The sequence below is a fragment of the Suricata suricatta genome, chromosome 5 (genome assembly GCF_006229205.1).
Source record: "Suricata suricatta isolate VVHF042 chromosome 5, meerkat_22Aug2017_6uvM2_HiC, whole genome shotgun sequence".
Lineage (NCBI taxonomy): Eukaryota > Metazoa > Chordata > Mammalia > Carnivora > Herpestidae > Suricata > Suricata suricatta.
The window spans coordinates 152,397,987-152,418,094 of NC_043704.1; the positions used below are offsets into that span (position 1 = coordinate 152,397,987).

General features: G+C 42.0%; 1 protein-coding gene across 1 annotated transcript in view; it reads right to left on the reverse strand.

Annotated features, from left to right (window-relative positions):
• The window catches only part of ULK4 (unc-51 like kinase 4), a 492,439-nt gene that overhangs the window by 395,444 nt on the left and 76,887 nt on the right, over positions 1–20,108 (reverse strand). The window contains exon 21 of the mRNA XM_029938787.1: positions 11,455–11,616. Within this exon, the coding sequence (XP_029794647.1) occupies positions 11,455–11,616 (162 nt within the window). The remainder of the gene's footprint in view (positions 1–11,454; positions 11,617–20,108) is intronic.

Here is a 20,108-nt window from a genome sequence, read left to right on the forward strand (position 1 = left end):
AAATTGGTGCAGCCACTGGAAAACTGTATGGAGGAGCCTCAGAAAGCTAAAAATAGAACTACTTTATGATCCAGCAATCACCCTATTGGATATTTACCAAAGAAAACTAACTCAAGGGGACACGTGCACTCCTAAGTTGACTGCAGCATTATTTTAAACAGGCAAGATATGGAGGCCGATCAAGTGTCCTGGCTGATGAATAGATAAAGAAGATTTGGTACACACACACACACACGAATATTCATTAAAAAAAAAAAAGAATGAAATCTTGCCATTTGCAGTGACATGGATGGAGCTAGAGAGTATAATCCTAAACAAAATAAGCCAGTCAGAGAAAGACAAATACCGTTATGATGTCACTCATATGTAGAATTTAAGAAACAAAACAAATCAGCAAAGGGAAACAAAAAAGGAAAGAGCAACAACTAAGAAACAGATTAACTCCAGAGAATCCACTGTCGGCTGGCAGAGGGGCAGGGGGAGGGACCGGGGACTAAAGAACACACTGACCCTAACGAGCACTGAGTACACACAGAACAGCTGAATCACCGCATTGTCCACCTGGAGCCAGTACCACAGCACGTGTGAACTGCGTGTGACTGGGGTTTTTAAATATTAAGTTACAAACAACTTCCAGCCGGAGAGAAGAGCACATGTGTTCACACGGATCCACAGGGATCCGGAGCATGTTTTCAGAAGCAGAAGTTGATGCTGTGATAACATACTTCAGGTGAAGAAGGAAAATCAAACAGTAGGAAAGGGGGAAATGTGAGGATTCACTAGAAGAGCAGGCTAGAGCTAGACTTGCTCTATCAAACCAGGACTTTGGAATTTTGGGCCATACACAATCAATGGGAAGATCTCAAAAGTGTTTAAGCAAAACAGGATGGTCACATTCTGTGCATAGATGGGAGACTCCAAAGAGAAACTTAAGCCAGAACCAGTTTTACAAAAACATTCATTGTAATTAAAGTCCTGTAACCTCTTTCATGATTTACATTTTAAACAGATCGATAATGGTGCACACATACCTTGATCAATAATGAAAAGATCAAATAGATAAATGGTGAGAAATATGTCGAAAGAAAAGCAAAGAGGAAGGGAAACGATAAAGCTTCAAAAATATTTTCAACTTCTTGAATATCTCAGGGAAAAATAAAAGTATTTTTTCTACCTCCCAAAATGAACTTCCTTTAAAAGTTACTTTTACTGATAAAATAGGAAAACAAGTGTTGGTTAGTATAAACTCAATCTTCCACCAAAATGAACAGTTTAAAATAAATATATTTACTCAACGTTAACCTTACTTCTAATCCTCATGAAAATGCTAATGTGACCTCATTATAACCAGAAATGGAAAGGCAGTACAACTAATAACAGTGAAAACCTCTAGGTAGAGGGACCCTCTCCAAACGCCGTCTCCTAGGGGTGGGCCTGGGAGGGAAGAAGCGGAGAAAAGACAGGGAGGTCCTCACCCTCTTATGTGTGTGCTCCTCAAAGTTTGCAAACAAACACATATGATTTTATACTAATTTCTAAATTATGTTCTGATGCCATGACTGTATTAGGCATTTTGTAGTTATAGGGAATAAACATTGAAGGAAAGTCTACATTATTAATAATGTATATTTACTACTGTTTCTGAAATTACTGAACCAACAAACGCACTGAAAACGGAGCATCTGCAAAGCACTAAGTATATGCTGTTCTGCTGAAGCAAATGATTGTACGGGACAATCATCACTGACCACTGAAAACAGGATCTCAAAGCAATGCCTGTATCCCCATGCTCACTGCAGCGTTACTGACAATATCCAAGACACAGGCGCAACCTAAGTGTCCATCCCTGGGTGAGTGGATGAAGAAGATTGGTATATACGTAACATACATACACAATGAAGTATTATGCAGCCACGAGAAAAGAGGAAATTCTGCCATTTGCAACGAAATGGACAGACCTTTAAGGCCTTATGTTAAATGGGATAAACCAGAGGAAAAATGGCAGCTACTATAGGATATCTAAGTCCTGACATATGGACTCACAAAAAGCTGAGCTCATAGAAACAGAGACTGGAACAGCAGCTACCTGGGGGCCGGGGGATGCCGAAGATGGGAAATGTTGAACAAGAAGCACAAACCTCCAGTTTCGTGGTGAGTAATTCCGGGAATCTAACGCACACCATGGTGATTACAGGTCGTAATACAGTTGTATATGTGTGAGAGTTGTTAAGAGAATGAAAAGAAGAAATGCTAACTGTCAGAAGCCACCACGTTTTTCTGGCTGCCTCAGGCAAGGATTATCACTCTCCCGGGGAGTGGACCAGTAAACAAGATTTGCATCTGGAGGCTGGAGATTGCCATTTCCTGGTCCAAGATTTTGGCGTCGGTCATGCTGGGCCAGACATAGAGTGGCCAAGGTGCACAAAAGATCAAAACCGCATTTTGGATTATTCAGTGCTAGCTTCCCCTCCGCAGCATTGCAAAAGCAAGTCTGGGCGCTTCTTCTGATATGCATTTGACTCTGTTTACCTGGTAACCAATCCGGGTCAGTTCTCTGCCCCAAAAATCTATATAAGAGGATTTTCTTAATAAAGGAAGGAGAAGAAGAAGAATAAAGAAGCTAGAGGCTTGATCGGAATCCGTGTGCTGTCTTCACTTTCTGCGTCTCCCTTCTCCCGCCCCGTTTTTCTCTCCCTCCCTCAGGTGAAGGACCGCTCAAAGCTCAAAGCCGGGCCGGGGACGAGCGCGCCTGGACCTGGCGAGCTGGCGCACCACAGAACCCGCAATGCCGCTCCAGCCTGGGGTGGAAGCGGACAGCGGACGAGCAGTCCCCGGGCCCCGGCTTAAGACAGCTAGCCACGTGATGTGATGCGATGCGGGGGTTAGCTAACACTGTGGTGGCGATCACTTTACAATATATCCGTGCATCAAACCATGACATGGCACATCTTAGACTTACACAGTCAAGGACATCTCAGTAAAGCTAGAAAACACAACAGTAATCACTGACTCTATTTCAAACATATGCCAGGGATCTGCATTCATTGACAGATAGCCATATCAGAATGAAATACCTGGGGGGAGCGGGGAATCAATCTCTTCTGTGGACACCTTTCAAATCGTATTTCAGTCTCTCCGCTTCCTTCCACAGGAGTTACGGATGGCTAAGTTAGACATGATAATTTGGAAACCACAAAGTATGGTTCTTGAAGTCTAAAGCTCAAATTGTGTATTTTTCAGTAGGAAAGCCGCAACTAATATCTGAAAACAGGATTATGGAAAATGAATTCACTAAAAACAAATCTGATTCCAAAACATTAAAGTCTTTACAACTTATTTCGGAGCGCCTGGGTGGCTCAGTGGGTTAAGCAGCCGCTTACTGATTTCAGCTCAGGTCATGAGCTCACGGTGGCTCATGGGATCCAGCCCCGTGTCTGGCTACACACTCATAGCGCAGAGCCTGCTTGGGAGTCTCTCTCTCCCCATCTCTCTCTGCCCCTCCCCTGCTTGTGCAGGTGCATGCATGCGCTTACTCTGTCTCAAAATAAACAAACTTGAAAAATAACTCATTTATAATGTATCTAAGGAGACTGCTGTATAAAATCAAAACAGAATTATTTTATTGTTTAATCCAAGACTTTAAAAAAATTTTTTTAAGCTTATTTATTTCTTTAGAGAGAGAACGAGAACCTGAGCAGGCTCCATATTGCCAGCATAGAGACTGACATGGGGCCCAGTCTCATAAACTGTGAGATCATGACCAAAGCCAAAATCAAGAGTTGGACAGGTCACCAACTGAGCCAGCCAGGTTCCCCAAAAGAGCATTTGAAACGGAGACCCTGAAGGTCATGCGACAATCAGAACTTTTGAGCAAAATTAAGGGTTCTCCAAACAGAGACTTCAAGAACCAAAAGACGGTCACTGGCATTTTAAAAATTGTTAGAGCAGCTGTCACAGCAAAACTGACAAAATCCCTACCTGATCCTAATGAGGACATTTCTTGATAAAAGATTTGTCCAGACTACTTCTAAATGTATTCAAACCACCAAGAGGGCGACTGGAATGTCTCATCTTCTGAATGCTGCTCGGAAGTCTAACAGACTTTCCATTTTAAAAAGCTCATGCAGACAATAACCTTTAACCCTCCACTTCTGGATATCAAACACGGCTGAGCGCTTCATGGAGGCTCAATAGCACATTAGTGCTTGTATTTTCTGAATCAAAAAAATCAAATCTCAAGTCTGATCCTCAGTGATCTGGTTTTGAACTATTTACTTATTAAAATAGTGCTTGAGACCATATTTCAAACCTGGGGACAAAACATTTCTAGCCCAAAACCCACTTCAAAAATGTGCTTCAGAAAAATACAGTGTTACCTCCAGAATTCCTGACAGTCTATATCATAAAAAGCAATTTCTAAGAAATAGACTAAGACAAAAGTGGAGACCACATATCGGTTACGAACATGGACAGAATCATCATGGAATAAAAACTTTAAAAACCATTTCTAGTTTGTCTTGTTTTTGTTTTCTTCATGTCCTATCAAAACAATCTTGGGAGCTTCCCTAAACTACACACACTCTCATCTGATTCCTAAGAGATCTTACGATATATCAGAATAGGGGTAGGGAGTGTATAAAGTGGGGGAAGTATGGGGCGCTTGGGCCACTCAGTAGGTTAAGCGTCCGACTTCGGCTCAGGTCATGATCTCACAGCTCGTGAGTTCAAACCCCACATCAGGCTCTGTGCTGACAGCTCAGGCCTGGAGCCTGCTTCAGATTCTGTATCTGGCTCTGTCTTTCTCTCTCTGCCCCTCCCCCCTCTCTCTCAAAAATAAACATTAAAATAAAGAAATAAAGTGCAGGAAGTTGTGTTGCTTGAAAAGCTTCCCACCAACCCCAGAGAAAACCACTATGCTGTAAAATTCTTCACTTTTCACCCCCTTCCTCTCAGCCATCAGTAATTATGCTACCCCAGTTCTCTCTGTCTCCTGGCGGCCATCTTATTCGATCGAAGTCTACAGGCTTCTCTGGTTCCCACTTCGGTTAACAGAGAGATTCCCTGGAACCCTAATAATTCTAGTGATTTTTATCCATCCAATACATTTCCTAAGGCAGGTCTACTCCACCCAATAACCCATCCCTAAGCCAAGGAGGCATTCCTGAGTGGGAAGGAGAAATTCCCCTTCTTTCACGCCACAGGAAGCGGGTATTTTCCAAGAGCTCCAAAGGGTGGAATTGCCTGGAGGCTTGTGAACATGTAGATTACTGAGCCTTTTCTCCCAGAGTCCGTCCTATTCGGGTCCGTGTCAGGGGCCAAAAACCTGTATTTCTAACAAGATCCAGGTGATACTGATGCTGTTGGTCTGGGGACCACATTGGTACAGGGGAAAGTATGGGACCAAGAGAGGACCAGGAGAAATGGGTAAGAAAATCAGTGACGAAGGCAGCAGACACGCAGACACAGACTGTCACAAGCAAACAAGTAACAGATCGGGACCCCAACACTGAGCACCTCTCTTCTCTAGCCGGAGCTCATGCATTCCTCTGGCTAATAGGGACCTACCAAGTACCCATCTCGTGTGCTCAGGAAGAGAGCAAGAGGAAAACGGCTCCTACCTTCCAGGGGTGACACCAACGGGGGAAAATTGTGCTTACGTACATTACATAAATACAGCTACAGTCACTGCTATGAGCAAAAATACAAAGAGATTCAAGAACCCAGGAGATGTGCGGGGCGCCTGGGTGGCTCAGTCACTTAAGCCTCCAACTTCGGCTCAGGTCAGCATCTCACGATTCAGGAGTTCAAGCCCCACTTCGGGCTCTGTGCTGACAGCTCAGAGCCTGGGGCCTGCTCTGGATTCTGTGTCTCCCTCTCTCTCTGCCCCTTCTGAATCATGCATGTGCACGCTCTCTCCCTCAAAAATTAATATACATTAAAAAAATTAAGCTGATACTTGAAAGATGAAGACTCACTCAGCCATGTGAAAAGAGCATCAGGCACAGGGAACAGCAAGGCAGAAAGTCCTGAGGCGGTGCTTGGAAACCCCAGAAAATGTCGGAACAAACTGGTTGAAGCAGAGAGAGTGAGAAAACGAGCTTTGGGAGATTTGACAAATAAAGACAGACAGGAGCCAAACCGTCTAAGATCTCAAAGGTTCTGATAACAATTCTCATCTCTGGCACCAAGTGAGTACATTAACCTTCAGCGCATATTCCTGAGAAAATCTGGAAAAGGAGAGAAGGGAGCTCAGGTCCGTAAGGCATGCTGAGGGGAATCGAGGGTCACCCCTTGCTAGGAATCCGTGTGACGTGGCTCCAGAACGCGAGTTTTCAGTTTCCATAAACTCGGTCTTTAATAAATCGCCATGTAAATCTGTTTACAGGACAGAAACAATCTTGCGATGATGTTATTAGCATAACTGTGCTTTAGGATTCCCCAACGACAATCTTCTGCTGTGCCCACACACACTCATCGTTAGCAGAGCCCTTCCGGCCTCCTTGGCCTGGTCCCCGCAGCACGGAGGCGTGTTTAATGCTATGAAACACCTGCTCACGGTGTGGAAGCGAAGGCCCCGCTGAGCCCCTGCAGGAACACTCCTAACGTGTCACCAAAGACCTGGCCTCAAACAGAGACACGAACAAGATACAGGCGTGGCTTTAGAGGAGACCATAGTCACTAAGGAACTCCAATCCAATAAGCGAAGGTATCTAATTTACGTAGCAAAATGTGTCCCCAGCTTCAACAACAAACACAGCCCCGAAAGTGAAAGCACTCACCAATCAAAACTTCTACTGGTGTCGACCCTTCAGGGAACACAGTGCGAGTGTTGAGAAGTGTCAGCCGCGGGGAGGGGGGCCGTGACTGCACGAAGCACACTCTGTGCGGACAGGGGTGTCGGTGGGGCAGGCCGACCGTGGCAGGACCAGGCAGGTGGCTGCCGCACACGTCCAGGGGCAAGACAGCGGGGAGAGGGAGATGGGGCCAGACGGACACTTCGGGACGAGCGTCTCGACACAGGGTAAGCAGCTGCACGAGGGCAGTGAGGTAGGAGTTAAGGGCGGGGAGGGCACGAAAAATGACACCCAACCCTTCATTCCCCCTAACCACCACCTCTCCCCGTCCCCTCCTGAGGTTCAGTAGGTCAGAGCCTGAAGCGAGGGGGCAGCGAGGGGATAGGAGCAACCATGCACAAGTGGCAGTGGCAAGGAAGACAGAGGATGGCACAGTGGACGGAGGTGGCCAGACGGGACAGAGCACGGACTTCGCTGATGGAACAAATCAGTGCAGATACGAAGAACCACAGAGACCAGGTCTGTCTCTGGGGGTTACACAGACAGAAAGGGAGAAGGCCAGAAAGAATCTTACGAAGTGTCGACACGAATGTATAAGTTTTGTTCCAAACATGTACAATCACACACACACACACACACACACACACACGTGCGCGCGCGCATTTATAAATATGTGTGTATGTATGGATAGATTTTTTTCTAACTCTGAATATTAAGACCTAGAAACAAAGACACCCAATAGAGAGAAGCACGAAGAGCACTCTGATCCTGTCTTCTAAACACCAAAGGTTCCCTGAAGAAATGACAGATTCCAGAGCTGGCAGAGAGCAAGTCCAAATTAACCCAGAACACCGTGTGGTGTCAGAAAATAATGACGTGCTCAAACACAGTGACAGAAAGAGGTCCATGGAACACAGAGGCCAGCCTGAAGGGATCACACTGGCCAGATCCAGGAGGACTCAGCATCCAAACAAATAATAATACAAATAATAATAGGAGCAGTAGTATCACATTAAGAGCCACTGAATAGTTATTCATCACAATAATGGTAGAAATACACAAATGCACGCAGGAGGAGAGAAGGCGCTTCTTAAATAGAGCACCAGCCAGTACCAGCACTGTTTTTCTACACTAAGAATGGTTTTTACATTTTTAAAAGGTTGTAGAAAACAAAACGAAAAGAATGTGTAACAGAGACTATACGTGGCCTGCAAAGCCCAAGATATTTATCATCTGGCCCTTTTACAGAACACGCGTGCCAACCTCCGACAGAGAAGGAGGAATCCAGACAGAGGGTCGTCCTACGGCAGCCCTCACAGCCCGTTACAGGCGGGCCTCCGCGGTGCTCACGAGGTTTCAGGAGGAAGCGCCACACACACACAGGCGGAGCCTCCCCTACAAAACAGAAGCCCTGTAGTCTTTAAAACTGTCAAAAACATGAAGTACAGGGGCACCTGGGTGGCTTGGTCGGTTGAGTGTCCGGCTTCGGCTCAGGTCATGATCTCCTGGTTCGTGGGTTTGAGTCCCGCTCAGGCTCTGTGCTGACAGCTCAGAGCCTGGAACCTGCTTCAGATTCTGTGTCTCCCTCTCTCTCTCTGTCCCTCCCCTGCTCGTGCTGTCTCTCTCTGTCTCTCAAAAATAAAAAAATTTAAAAATTAAAAAAAAAAAACATGAAGTACAAAAACAGACTGAGGAACTGTTTCATACTGGAGGTGGTTAAAGAGATAGGAAAACAATACGAAACAAGATACAGAATAGGAGCCTGGCTCAACGGTAAGTGAGAATGTTGGGGAACAACCTGCAAAATTTCAGAGCTAGAACAAAAAAGAAGAGGGGCACCGGGCTGGCTCAGTTGGTTAAGCACCCAACTCTGGCTTTCGGCTCAGGTCATGATCTCACGGTTTGTGGGATTGAGCCCCACATGGGGCTCTGCACTAACAGCACTGATCCTGCTTGGGATTCTCTCTCCCTCTCTCTGCCCTTCTCCCACTTGTGCACTCTCTCTCAAAAAGTAAACATTTTCTTAAATTAAAAGCCATATATATAAACCCAAAAATGAAAGTGTGAAATTTAATGCTCAGGTAAAGAAAGGGCTAGAAGGTACACAACTTTGGTGGTAACTGGAAAATTCTTCGCCAAGAAAAGATACCATGCTTGAGTATAAAGATGAAAATGACAGAAACGCGGGGCACCTGGGCGGCTCAGTCAGTTAAGCATCAGGCTTTGGCTCAGGTCATGATCTCACAGTTCATGGGTTCGAGCTCCACATCGAGCTCTATGCTGACAGCTCAGAGCCTGGAGCCTGCTTCCGATTCTGTGTCTCCCTCTCTCTCTGACCCTCCCCTGCTCACGCTGTCTTTCTCTGTCTCTCAAAAATAAATAAAAAACATAAAAAAAATTTTTTAAAGGAAATGACAGAAACCCAATAGGGGCACCTGGGTGGCTCAGTCAGTTAAGTGTCCAGCTCTGGATTTCAACTCAGATCACAATCTTGTGGTTCCTGAGTTCAAGCCCTTCATCAGGCTCTGTGCTGACAGCTCAGGGCCTAGAGCCTGCTTCAGATTCTGTGTCTCCCTCTCTCTCTCTCTCTGTCCCTCCTCTGCTCATGCTCTCTCTCAAAAATAAATAAATGTTAAAAAATAAGAAGAAGAAGAAAAGAATATAAACCCAATTAAAAGAAGACATTTTCTTTTAAGGCCCAGGATTAAAATGGATGTTCTAAGATTCCTAGTAGCCTCAAGGAAGTTCACTGATAGACTTTTCTGACAGTCTTTCTGTAAATACTAATACCATAATTAGGTTTCTTTTCTGTCATTTTGAAATCATACGGCTCCAGAAGCACGCACGCGTGTGTGTGTGTGTGTGTGTGTGTGTGTGTGTGTGAGAGAGAGAGAGAGAGAGAGAGAGAGAGAGAGAGAGAGAGAGAGACATGCTACACACCCTTTGCTTAATGATATTCAGTAAGCAGAAGTGTTAGCCCTTACTCTCCAAAACTGAAGAGGTCAATTTAAGATAAGAACTGGAAAATGTCCTTAAATACCCTCAGGACTGAGCAACATGAAAGTCAGTGGCGATCTTAGCAAGATTAGCCTCAGTAGCATTTTAGGACCAAAGCCATATTGGGTCAAAGAGGAAATGGACTAGAAAGGAGTAACGGTTTGTCACAAGAACTCTTATTTTATTTTTTAATGTTAATTTTTGAAAAAGAAAGAGACAGAGTGTGAGGGAGGGGCAGAAAGAGAGGGAGACACAGAATCTGAAGCAGGCTCCAGACGCTGAGTGGTCAGCACAGAGCCCAGTGTGGGGCTCGAACTCATGGACCAGTGAGATCATGACTTGAGCCAAAGTTGGACACTTAACCGACTGAGTTACGTAGGCGTCCCTATAGCAATTACTCTTAAAAGAGGTATGGGCCATGAAGGGAGATATGCAGCCCAGAGACACTTTGGTGTGTGTGTGTGTGTGTGTGTGTGTGTGTGTGTGTGTGTACGCGCACGCACCTTTTTTTTTTTTAATGGGGTAAAGAATACATGAATGCTGATTAGAAGGATCTAGTAGAGAAGAGGGTTAAAGATTTAGGGAAGAGGGGTGCCCGGGTAGCTCAGTTGGTAAAGCATCCAACTTCGGCTCAGGTCATTATCTCACACACGGTTCATGAGTTTGAGTCCCGCATTGGGCTCTGTGCTGATAGTTTGGACGTGGAGCCTGCTTTGGATTCGGTGTCTCGGTGTGTCTCTCTGTCTCTCTCTCAAAAATGAATAAACATTTTTAAAAAATTAAAAATAAAAATAAAAGGATTTAGGAAAGAAGAAAAAGTGACCATTTGAGTGCAATTCCCACGGGGGGAACGAGGAGAGGGCCGTCTCCGCAGGAGCAGGGGCATCGGCGGCGCCCGGGCGGGTGTAGGCAGACACGCGGACACACTGGGAGAACTTCCCCCGAGGCCGACTGTCTGGGCCAAGTATGAGGGACAGCCGCGTCCTGAGGACGCAGGAGGGAAATGGGGTTGGAGGCTGAAGGGCAGTGAACAAGGGCCAAAAGGGAGAAGTGCAAGAAAGAGCAGGAAACAGGAAGAGGAGACCGCTGATCAAAAAGAGTATTTCCATCAATCAAATGAGCGAGGGCTGTATTTGTTCAACAGACTATTAAATTGATACAACTATGTTAGTGCGTCGTCACACATAATTATCTTTTACACCGAGTCACGACAACCATGTGAGCAAAGAAGCAGACAACCAATCAAAATATAAAAGCTGCAAAACCAGACGCCTGAACATGAACAGGAATTCACTTTATAACTAATTCATGATAAATGCATTTAGCGGAAAAATCTAAAAGAGGGACCTAACAGGAAAAGTCGGGGACCACTAAATATAAACCAAAACAAATGCTGTACCCTACCCACCAGCACCTTCGAATGATTCTTAAACCCATGTCATGGTCTCACAAGGTCCTACAGAGTTTCCCAACAGTCCCAAGGTTCTCCAGCCTCGACTTTGAAAATTTGCCTTAGGAGAAAATGATTGTTCTCACTGAATATATTACTCTGATATTTCTGAGTCCCACTTATCCAGTGAGATTTTCTCTGTTCCTGGCACAATTCTTCAAACTTGGTGTTTAAATATACCCAGATATAGCCCTCCAAGATGCTCCATCTTACCGATATTGCTGTTATCCTGAGAGAATCAAGAGTAGAATGTCTGAATAGGTACCACAACACAGGTCCGATTTCTCCTGTAATAAAGCCCTGCGCCTGAGCAGAAAAGGTGGTGCAGACATTTTCAATGGTCTTTGCTGCCAGGTGATTCACAACACGTTCTTCCTAGAGAACAGAGAGAGGAGAATAAAAGGGAGTTGCTTAGTAAGAGATATACACATCCATGTAATTTCTACATAACCACTGCAGATAAAGGCCTGACATCAAGAGGGTTTCATCTGCCCCCGCGTGTTTTACGTATTTTGGTAGGTGTGATCCTTCTTTTAGGCTATGATGCAATTCTTACAACATAATCATTACACCAATTTCATCATTTCATCACTAAAACCTAGCATAACATAATTTTAATATATTTTAATAAAAAGACAGACTCTGGAAAACTGTATGAGGGTTCTACAGAAAGTTAAAAACAGAACTACTTATGATCCAGCAAGCGCACTGCTAGGTACTTACCTCCAGGATACAAAAGTAGTGATTCAAAGGAATACATGTATCCCCATATTTATAACAGCATTATCAACAGTAGTCAATTTATGGAAAGAGTGCAAATGCCCACTGACTGGTGAATGGATAAAGAAGATGTGGGATGCACACACACACACACACACACACACACACACACACACACTGCAGAATTACTCACCCATCAAAAAGAATGAAATCTCATCATGTGCAATCATGTGGATGAAGCTAGAGAGTATAATGCTAAGCTAAATAAGTCCGTCAGAGAAAGACAAATACTGTATGATTTCACTCCTATGTGGAATTTAAGAAACAAAACAGATGAACATGGCGGGGGTAGGGGCAAGGGGCTGAACCATGAGACAGACTTTCAATTATAGGGAACAAACTGAGGGTTACCAGAGGGGAGGTGGTCGGGGAGAGGGGTGACACAAATGACGGGGACTGAGGAGGACACTTGTGATGAGCACTAGGTGCTGCATGTAAGTGAGGAATCACTAAATTCTACACCTGAAACTAATATTACAGGGTATGTTAACTAACTGGAATTTAATTTAAAACTTAAAAGAAATTGTTCAAAGCCTGAGATAATCTGAAAAATACACAATATGAGCATATTATAAAAATGGAAGATAATTTTAAAATCTAAAAAGTTAAGCAGAACAACCCTCAGGAATCACTCAGGGCTGGGAATAACTAGTGTAGCAATCAGCCAAAGACCATTTAAAATACAAGGCAATGTCCCAAGAAAGTTATGGTCTCAACAGTGTGATACTAGACTAAAGGCTATTTCAGACTGTCCTGACAATGCTTAAAAGCTAGCCTCAAAAAGGATCAAACTGTTTTCACATAAATTAAATGAGTTCAAGAAAAAGCAGAAAAATACTTTTTAAAAGAAAGTTTTTAAAAAAGGATGCAAGCGCTCCCCCGCCTAACAATATAAAAAGCACAATATCTGGCATCCACTAAATATGGCCACACATGCAAAAAAGCAGAAAAGCAGGATTCCTAGGAAGAAAACTCAATCAATAAAATGGCACAGATGACTAGAAGAAAAGTGTACTGAAATGGCTAGTACTATACACTCAAGGAAGAAGAAGAAAGCATAAGCATGATAAAATGTGCAATAAAGGTGATGGGTGGCTCAGGTGGTTAAGCGTCCAATTCTCAATTTGGGGTCAGGTCATGATCCCAGGGTTGTGGGATCGAGCCCCACCTCAGGCTTCACACTGACAGTGCTTGGGACCCTCTCTCTTCCGCTCTCTCTACCCCTTCCCCCGTGCATGCACAGGCTCTCTCAAAAAAACTTTTAAGAAAGTGAAATAGAAGATACAAAAACGACCCAAAAGGCTAGAAATTAGTCATAAAATAAAAAATACACTGAGTTAGCTTAACAGATTAGACTCTGCAGATCCAATGATTAATGAACTTGAAGACATGGAAATTAGCAATCAAAACTATCCAAAAGAACCACAGAATGAAAAGGAGGAAAAAATGGAACAAAGCATCAAAGCATCAGTGAACTATACAGGACAACTTCAAACAACCTAATGTATGTGCAATGAAAATCCCAAACGTGAGAGGAACAGGGGAAGGTAGAAACACTGGCTGAAAAATTTTAAATTCTTAAAAACTGGTAACTGTCAATTCAAGAAATTTAATGAGCCTCAAGTAGGAAGGAACAACAACAACAACAAACATCACACCAAGGCACATCATAAACTGCAAAAAGCAGTACTAAAGAGAAACACTTCACCGCAGCTAGACTAAAAAGACACGTTATGCAGAGAGGAAGGAAGATAAGGATGACAGGAAACTCTTCATCAGAAACAGTGCAAACCAGAACAGAGTGGAGCAATATCTTTAAAGAATCAAAACAAAAAAGAAAAAGATAACTGTCAACCCACAAATGTATATCCAACAATAACATCTTTCAAAAACAAAGATAAAGGTGGAGAAAAATAGATTTATGAAGGGTATAAACCTTCAGCTATAAAATGAATACGATTTGAGGATCTAATGTAAAACACTGTGACTACAGTTGATAACATTTATTGTACAACTGAAATTTACTTAAAGAGTAGAATATAAATGTTCCCATCCAAAAAAAAAAGGTAAGAGGTAAATACATAAGGTGACTGATATTTTAATTAATTCAAATAGGGAAATCCTTTCACAGTGTATATGTATATCAAATTATCACTCCATATACTTCAAGTATCTTACAATTTTGTCAATCATATCGCAATAAAACTGAAGCAACAACAAAAAGCAATGTAGAAGTAAAATATATGATAATAGAAAGGACAGAAATGGAGTATTAAATGTATTCTGGTGTAATGGACTTATGTAGGGTTCTTACATAGTGTATATAAATTATATATAGTAAGTATGTCATTATATACAGCATATCATTATATATAGTAAGTTCTGGTGTAAGGTTCTTATAGAAAGTTGTTATACATTACATATAAACCTACATATCCTTCCTTGAAGGTCAACCGTGATAAGTTAAAGATGTACACTATAAAAAAACTCACAATAAAGGAGATAAAATGGAATCATTCAAAAGTCAATCCAAAAGAAAAGGAAACAAAACAACAGCTGGACAAACAAAACACAAAATACTACATAGCAGATTTAAATCTAATTATGTCAACAATTACACTAAATATAAAAGTCTAAACATGCTAATTAAAAGGTAGAGATTCTCAAATGAGATTTTTTAAAAGCAAGACTCACATAAAGGCTGTCTGCAAGAAACGCCCTTATATATAAATTCACAGGTTAAAAGTAAAAGAATGGAAGATCTATATCATGCTAACAAGAATCAAAAGAAAGCTAGAGTGGCCATACTACTCAGAAAAGTAGATCCCAAAAGAAAGAAGATTCCAGAGCAAAGAGTATCTCCAAGGGAAAAAGGTCATTTCACAGAGATAAAAAAAGTCATTCAACAAGAGAATATAACAATCCTAATTATTTATGCCCCTTACTGATGGAACTTCAAAATACCTGAAGCAAAAACTGATAAAACTGAGAAAAATCCACAATTTTAGCTGGGAAATTCAATACACTTTGCTCAATCCATGACAGAACAAGTAGCCAGAAAGTCAGTAAGAATAAAGAAAGATAACACTATCAACCAACTTTGACACCAACAGAATACTCAACCAAAGTAAAATGCAATGTTCGTTTCAAGGTCACACAGAACATTACCAGGTTAGAGGCTACACTGAGCCATAAAGCATCCCATGAAACTCTATATTCCTGAGTTAATTTGAGATTAGTCACAGACTTAAAGGTGAAAGCTAAAACAAAAAAGCTTCTTTTCAAGATCATAAAGAGTATCTTAACTATTCTGAAGTAAGCAAAGTTTTGTTAGTAAAAAGGCACTAGGCATAAAAGAAAAAAATTGTTAAATTCGTCCTCATAAAAACTGTAAATTTCTGCTCAAAATGACACCATTATTGCCTCATCATGTCTTAGACACACACCCTGAATACCTTGAGTATTTTATATAAGTTATGTCAACTGAAATATTGAAAATCTACATTAAAAATTGTATATAAATATAATCCCATGTTTGTTTAACAAGAAACAATGCATATGTAAATATCTAAGTAAAAAAGGGCATAGAGACACAATACCTGTTAATGGGGAGTGTAACAGGTGTGAGTTGTGGGGTACAGTAATTCTACTTTAGACATTGCTTTAATTGTTCCAGAACATATACACTTTTTCAATCAAAAAATTATATATTTTTCATAAAAATGTAAAAAAAATAAAAAAGGGAAGATACCTAGGTTCAAACCCTTGTTTTACATTCTACTAGCTATATATCCTTGGGCATTTTCATCTCTGTGCTTTAACTTCTTCATCTATACAAATAGCAATGGACACGGCAGTTTGGAAATTCCATAACGTACATGGACATTTAACCTAGGTCATAAAAGATAGTATATTTTTAAGTAATATATTTTAATATGTTAGCTTTTCTTCCAATTATTAATATCACAAAGTAGGAATTGTAAGGTTGCTAGAAAAGCCGTTTTAAAGTTACCTGAACTTCTTCAATGCTTCCTCCCCATTCCTGATGTTTCCTTCCATGTGGCTAGAATAAATTAATATAACCTTTTCATCCTCTCTCCGTTCCTTTAGTTACTATACCCAAGAGAAAATAAAATGCTTCACCTAGTTGATAAATTTGAAGAGAATAAATCGAGCATGCCTAACTGCTCAGCTCATCTCCTGCCCCTTCTCCCTTGAGCCCGGGCCCATCCACACAGATGTTTTCTCATAGTCCCCATTTCAAGTCTCACCTGGATAGGTACCCCACTTGGAGAGGGCATCTGTGCCTGAGTGGTGCAGATTCCCCGGCGTGGGAATGCCATCCAAGGAAGCCTTCATGCCCACAGGCATTAAACTATGTCCTCCACTCTCCCTAGCTCTCAATACATACATGTGTGATATTTCTGTCCTTTATGCCTTTGCTGTGTCTTCGCATTAGGTTCCGAAACCTTTGCCCTGCATGTAAAGGTGGGGCAAGGTGCTATCTGGGAGGTGGAAGGAAAGGACTTTCTCAAATACCTTACCATGTGCTTTCCCTTGCCAGCGTCAGTTCCTAGAGGACTCCCTGCTGGGACTGGAAACCGGCACTATGTCGGCACTCGGGCTGGAAGGGAGCCATGTGCCCCCCAGCGCTCTACAAACTCAGCGAGGCTGTCCGGCCAATCCAGCTCACTACTACCGGACACGAGCCATCCTAGTCCCTCTGAAATCCCGTGGGATGCAATACAAGCAGTAAGATTGGTGTTGTTTTCTGCTTAGTTAACTCTTCAGAAGGGATAACTGGACTGAACTAATAGCCATCACTTAAATCAAAGACCCATCTCATCATATTATGAGGATAAAAGTTCTGATGGTTAGGGAATGATACTACGAAAATAAGCCTCTAACAATCAGGCCTACTAATGAAGAGTTGCACGGATCTTTCATAATGTTAAGCAGATCTAACAATCTATTGGGGACGGTCTTAAAAACTTTTGCTGCCAATGTTATTTTAGTCTACGTGCCTACTTTTTCAAAAAGGAGCACTAAAATTAACATCTAAAATATTGACATTAGGGGTGCTGAGTGTCTCCATCTGTTAAAGCACTTGACTCCTGATATCAGCTCAGGTCATGATCTCAGTTATGAGATCGAGTTCCACATTAGGCTCTGCGCTGGGCATGGAGCCTGCTTAAGATTCTCTCTCTCCCTGCCCCTCTGCCCCTCCCCTCCTCAAAAAAATACATTATTTTCACGTTTGTTGACTTAGTAAAACTATGATCTTTCTTCTAAAGACTCCAAGGCATTTGGAGTTCATTCTCCCTGGTTTACTGTAACTCATTAAATCAAGAAAATAGGATTTCTATTTCTTACAATATAGCGAGCTAGATATCTGAGCAACTCTATCCCTCTAAACACAGTCCAAATGCTAAATTTAAAATAAGAAAAGAAACAAACCTTCTTAAAAGCATCAGTGAACTAGGACCAAATTGTTAGGCCAGTGACTGTACAGGCAGGAACCCCGAGAGAGACCCTGAGGCACCCAGAGCACTTGGCTGATGTTTACATCTGTCTGACGAGGTGAACAAAAGGAATGAGAGGGAAGGCGAGGACCCATGCAAGGTGGAAGTCAGATGAACACCCAGCACCAAGTCAAGCTAGAGCTCTCTGTGGCTACAACCAAATGTAACAGGGATTAACAACAAAGAACTCTCCCATTTCCCTGACTCCCCACTGATCTGAGGCCAAAGGTGTGTGTTAGGGAGAGGAGACTGCAGGACAAAAGCCCAAAGGCTAAAAGCATAAGTAGGCTCTCACTTGATTTACAGAGTATCTCCTTCAAAAGAGCCGCAGTTGGTCTAACAGCTAATTTCTTAAAAGCAACAAGCGCCGTCAGAAGACACTAAAACAATATCTCTAATTTTAAAAATACTGTCAGCCCACAATTATATTCACAGAAAAAAATGTATTTCAGGGTGCCTGGGTGGCTCGGTCAGTTAAGCGACCAACTTAGGCTCAGGGCATGATCTCACGGTTCATGGGTTCAAGCCCCGCATCAGGATCTGTGCTGACAGCTAGCTCAGAGCCTGGAGTCTATCTTCGAATTCTGTGTCTCCCTCTTTCTCTGACCCTCTCCTGCTAGCACTGTCTCTCTCTCTCTCTCTCTCTCTCTCTCTCAAAAATAAATAAAACATTTAAAATAATCATAATAAATTAAAAATAAATTTTTAAACGTATTTCAACAAGAGCTACAAAATAGCCAGTAAAATAAAAATAATCATTAAAAAAGGCAATCAAATGGACATGAAGAAAAAATAAACACAAAACAGAATAAGCATGAGCACAAAATAAGATGCCAGCTATAAATACAACTATACCAACAACTACAATAAACATAAATGAACTAAATACTAAAGAAAAACTATAAAGCAGAAATTTTGTTAAACATAGTATGAAGAGACACATCAAAAATAAATTCATTTGAGGAACATGGGTGGCTCAGTTGAGTGCTGACTTTGGCTCAGGTCAAGATCTCACAGTTTGTGAGTTTGAGCTCTGCATCAGGCTCTGTGGTGACAGTTCAGAGCCTGGAGCCTGCTTCAAATTCTGTGTTTCCCTCTCTCTGTCCCTCCCCAACTTGTGCTATGTCTCACTCTTTCAAAAATAAATAAAAACATTTTTTAAAATTTAGAAATAAATTTATTCAACTAGAAAGGCTAAAACTAACAGAATGGAAAAAGAAATATCAGTCATATCTAACCCAACAAAGGATGGTATGACCAAATTAATATCAGACAGCATAGGCTTTGGACAAAAAGCATTACTGCTGATTTTGTATGGAAACAACATAATGATAAAAATATCAATAGGGGCGCCTGGGGGGCTCAGTCGGTTGAGCATCCGACTTCGGCTCAGGTCATGATCTCAGTTTGTGGGTTCGAGCCCCACGTCAGGCTCTGTGCTGACAGCTCGGAGCCTCGAGCCTGCTTCAGATTCCATGTCTCCCTCTCTCTCTGACCCTCCCCTACTCACTCACTATCTCTGTGTCTCAAGCTAAAATAAAGACATTTTAAAAATGTCAATAACCCAAGGTAAATATAATCTAAATTTTTATCAAATTATATAAAAGCAAAATGCAACAAAATTGCAATCCTACCAAAAACAGTATTTAAAAACATATCTCAGTAGCTGATAAAATAGAGAAAAACCAATCAGCACAGATATAGAAGATTTATATCCCTATCAGATTAACAAGCTTGACCTAATGGGCAGAAAAACACCCACATTACACAACAAAGGCAGAATTCACCTTTTTTTCCCTGAATATACACACCTACTGAGTCAAGAAAGAAGTCTCAACAAATCCTAAATGATTGAAATCATACATACACCACTTCCTCTAAATATGACACCATAAGCTAAAAATAATAATAAAAAGATAAATAGAAAAACTATTTAAAAAAAAAAAGGTCTGAAATGAGAAAGAAACAGAAGAGCTACAGGATTTTTTTTAACTTTTTTTAACATTTATTTATTTTTGAGTGACAGAGCAAGACAGAGCATGAGTGGGGGAGGGGTGTCGGGGGTGGGGGACACAGAATCCGAAGCAGGCTCCAGGTTCTGAGCTGTCAGCAAAGAGCCCAACATGGGGCTTGAACTCACAGACTACAAGGTTATGACTTGAGCCAAAGTCAGACACTTAACCAAATGAGCCACCCAGGTGCCCCAAGGATTTATTAAGAGTACAAAGCATGTAATAGGATAAAAATAAGTGAAAAGAATATGAAAATTTAGACAGAAATCCAAGCAATATAAATCCTTGAAAGGTAGCATAATTGATGTTTCACCAGTTCCTCCATACTGAACTCAGAAAAGCCAAACTCTGAAACCTCTGTGAAGTCACCGGCCACAGGAGGAGAGCCGATGTCCGCTCGCCCGTGCATGCAGACTGCCATGCTCTGTGCTTCTTACCCTACACCACCGCTCTGGAAGCTGACCTCTCTCACCTGTCGTAACTTAGGATGACTTCCTCATGCCACTCTGAATGGTTTACCTCAAGACACATTAGGTTACTCCATCCTTAATGA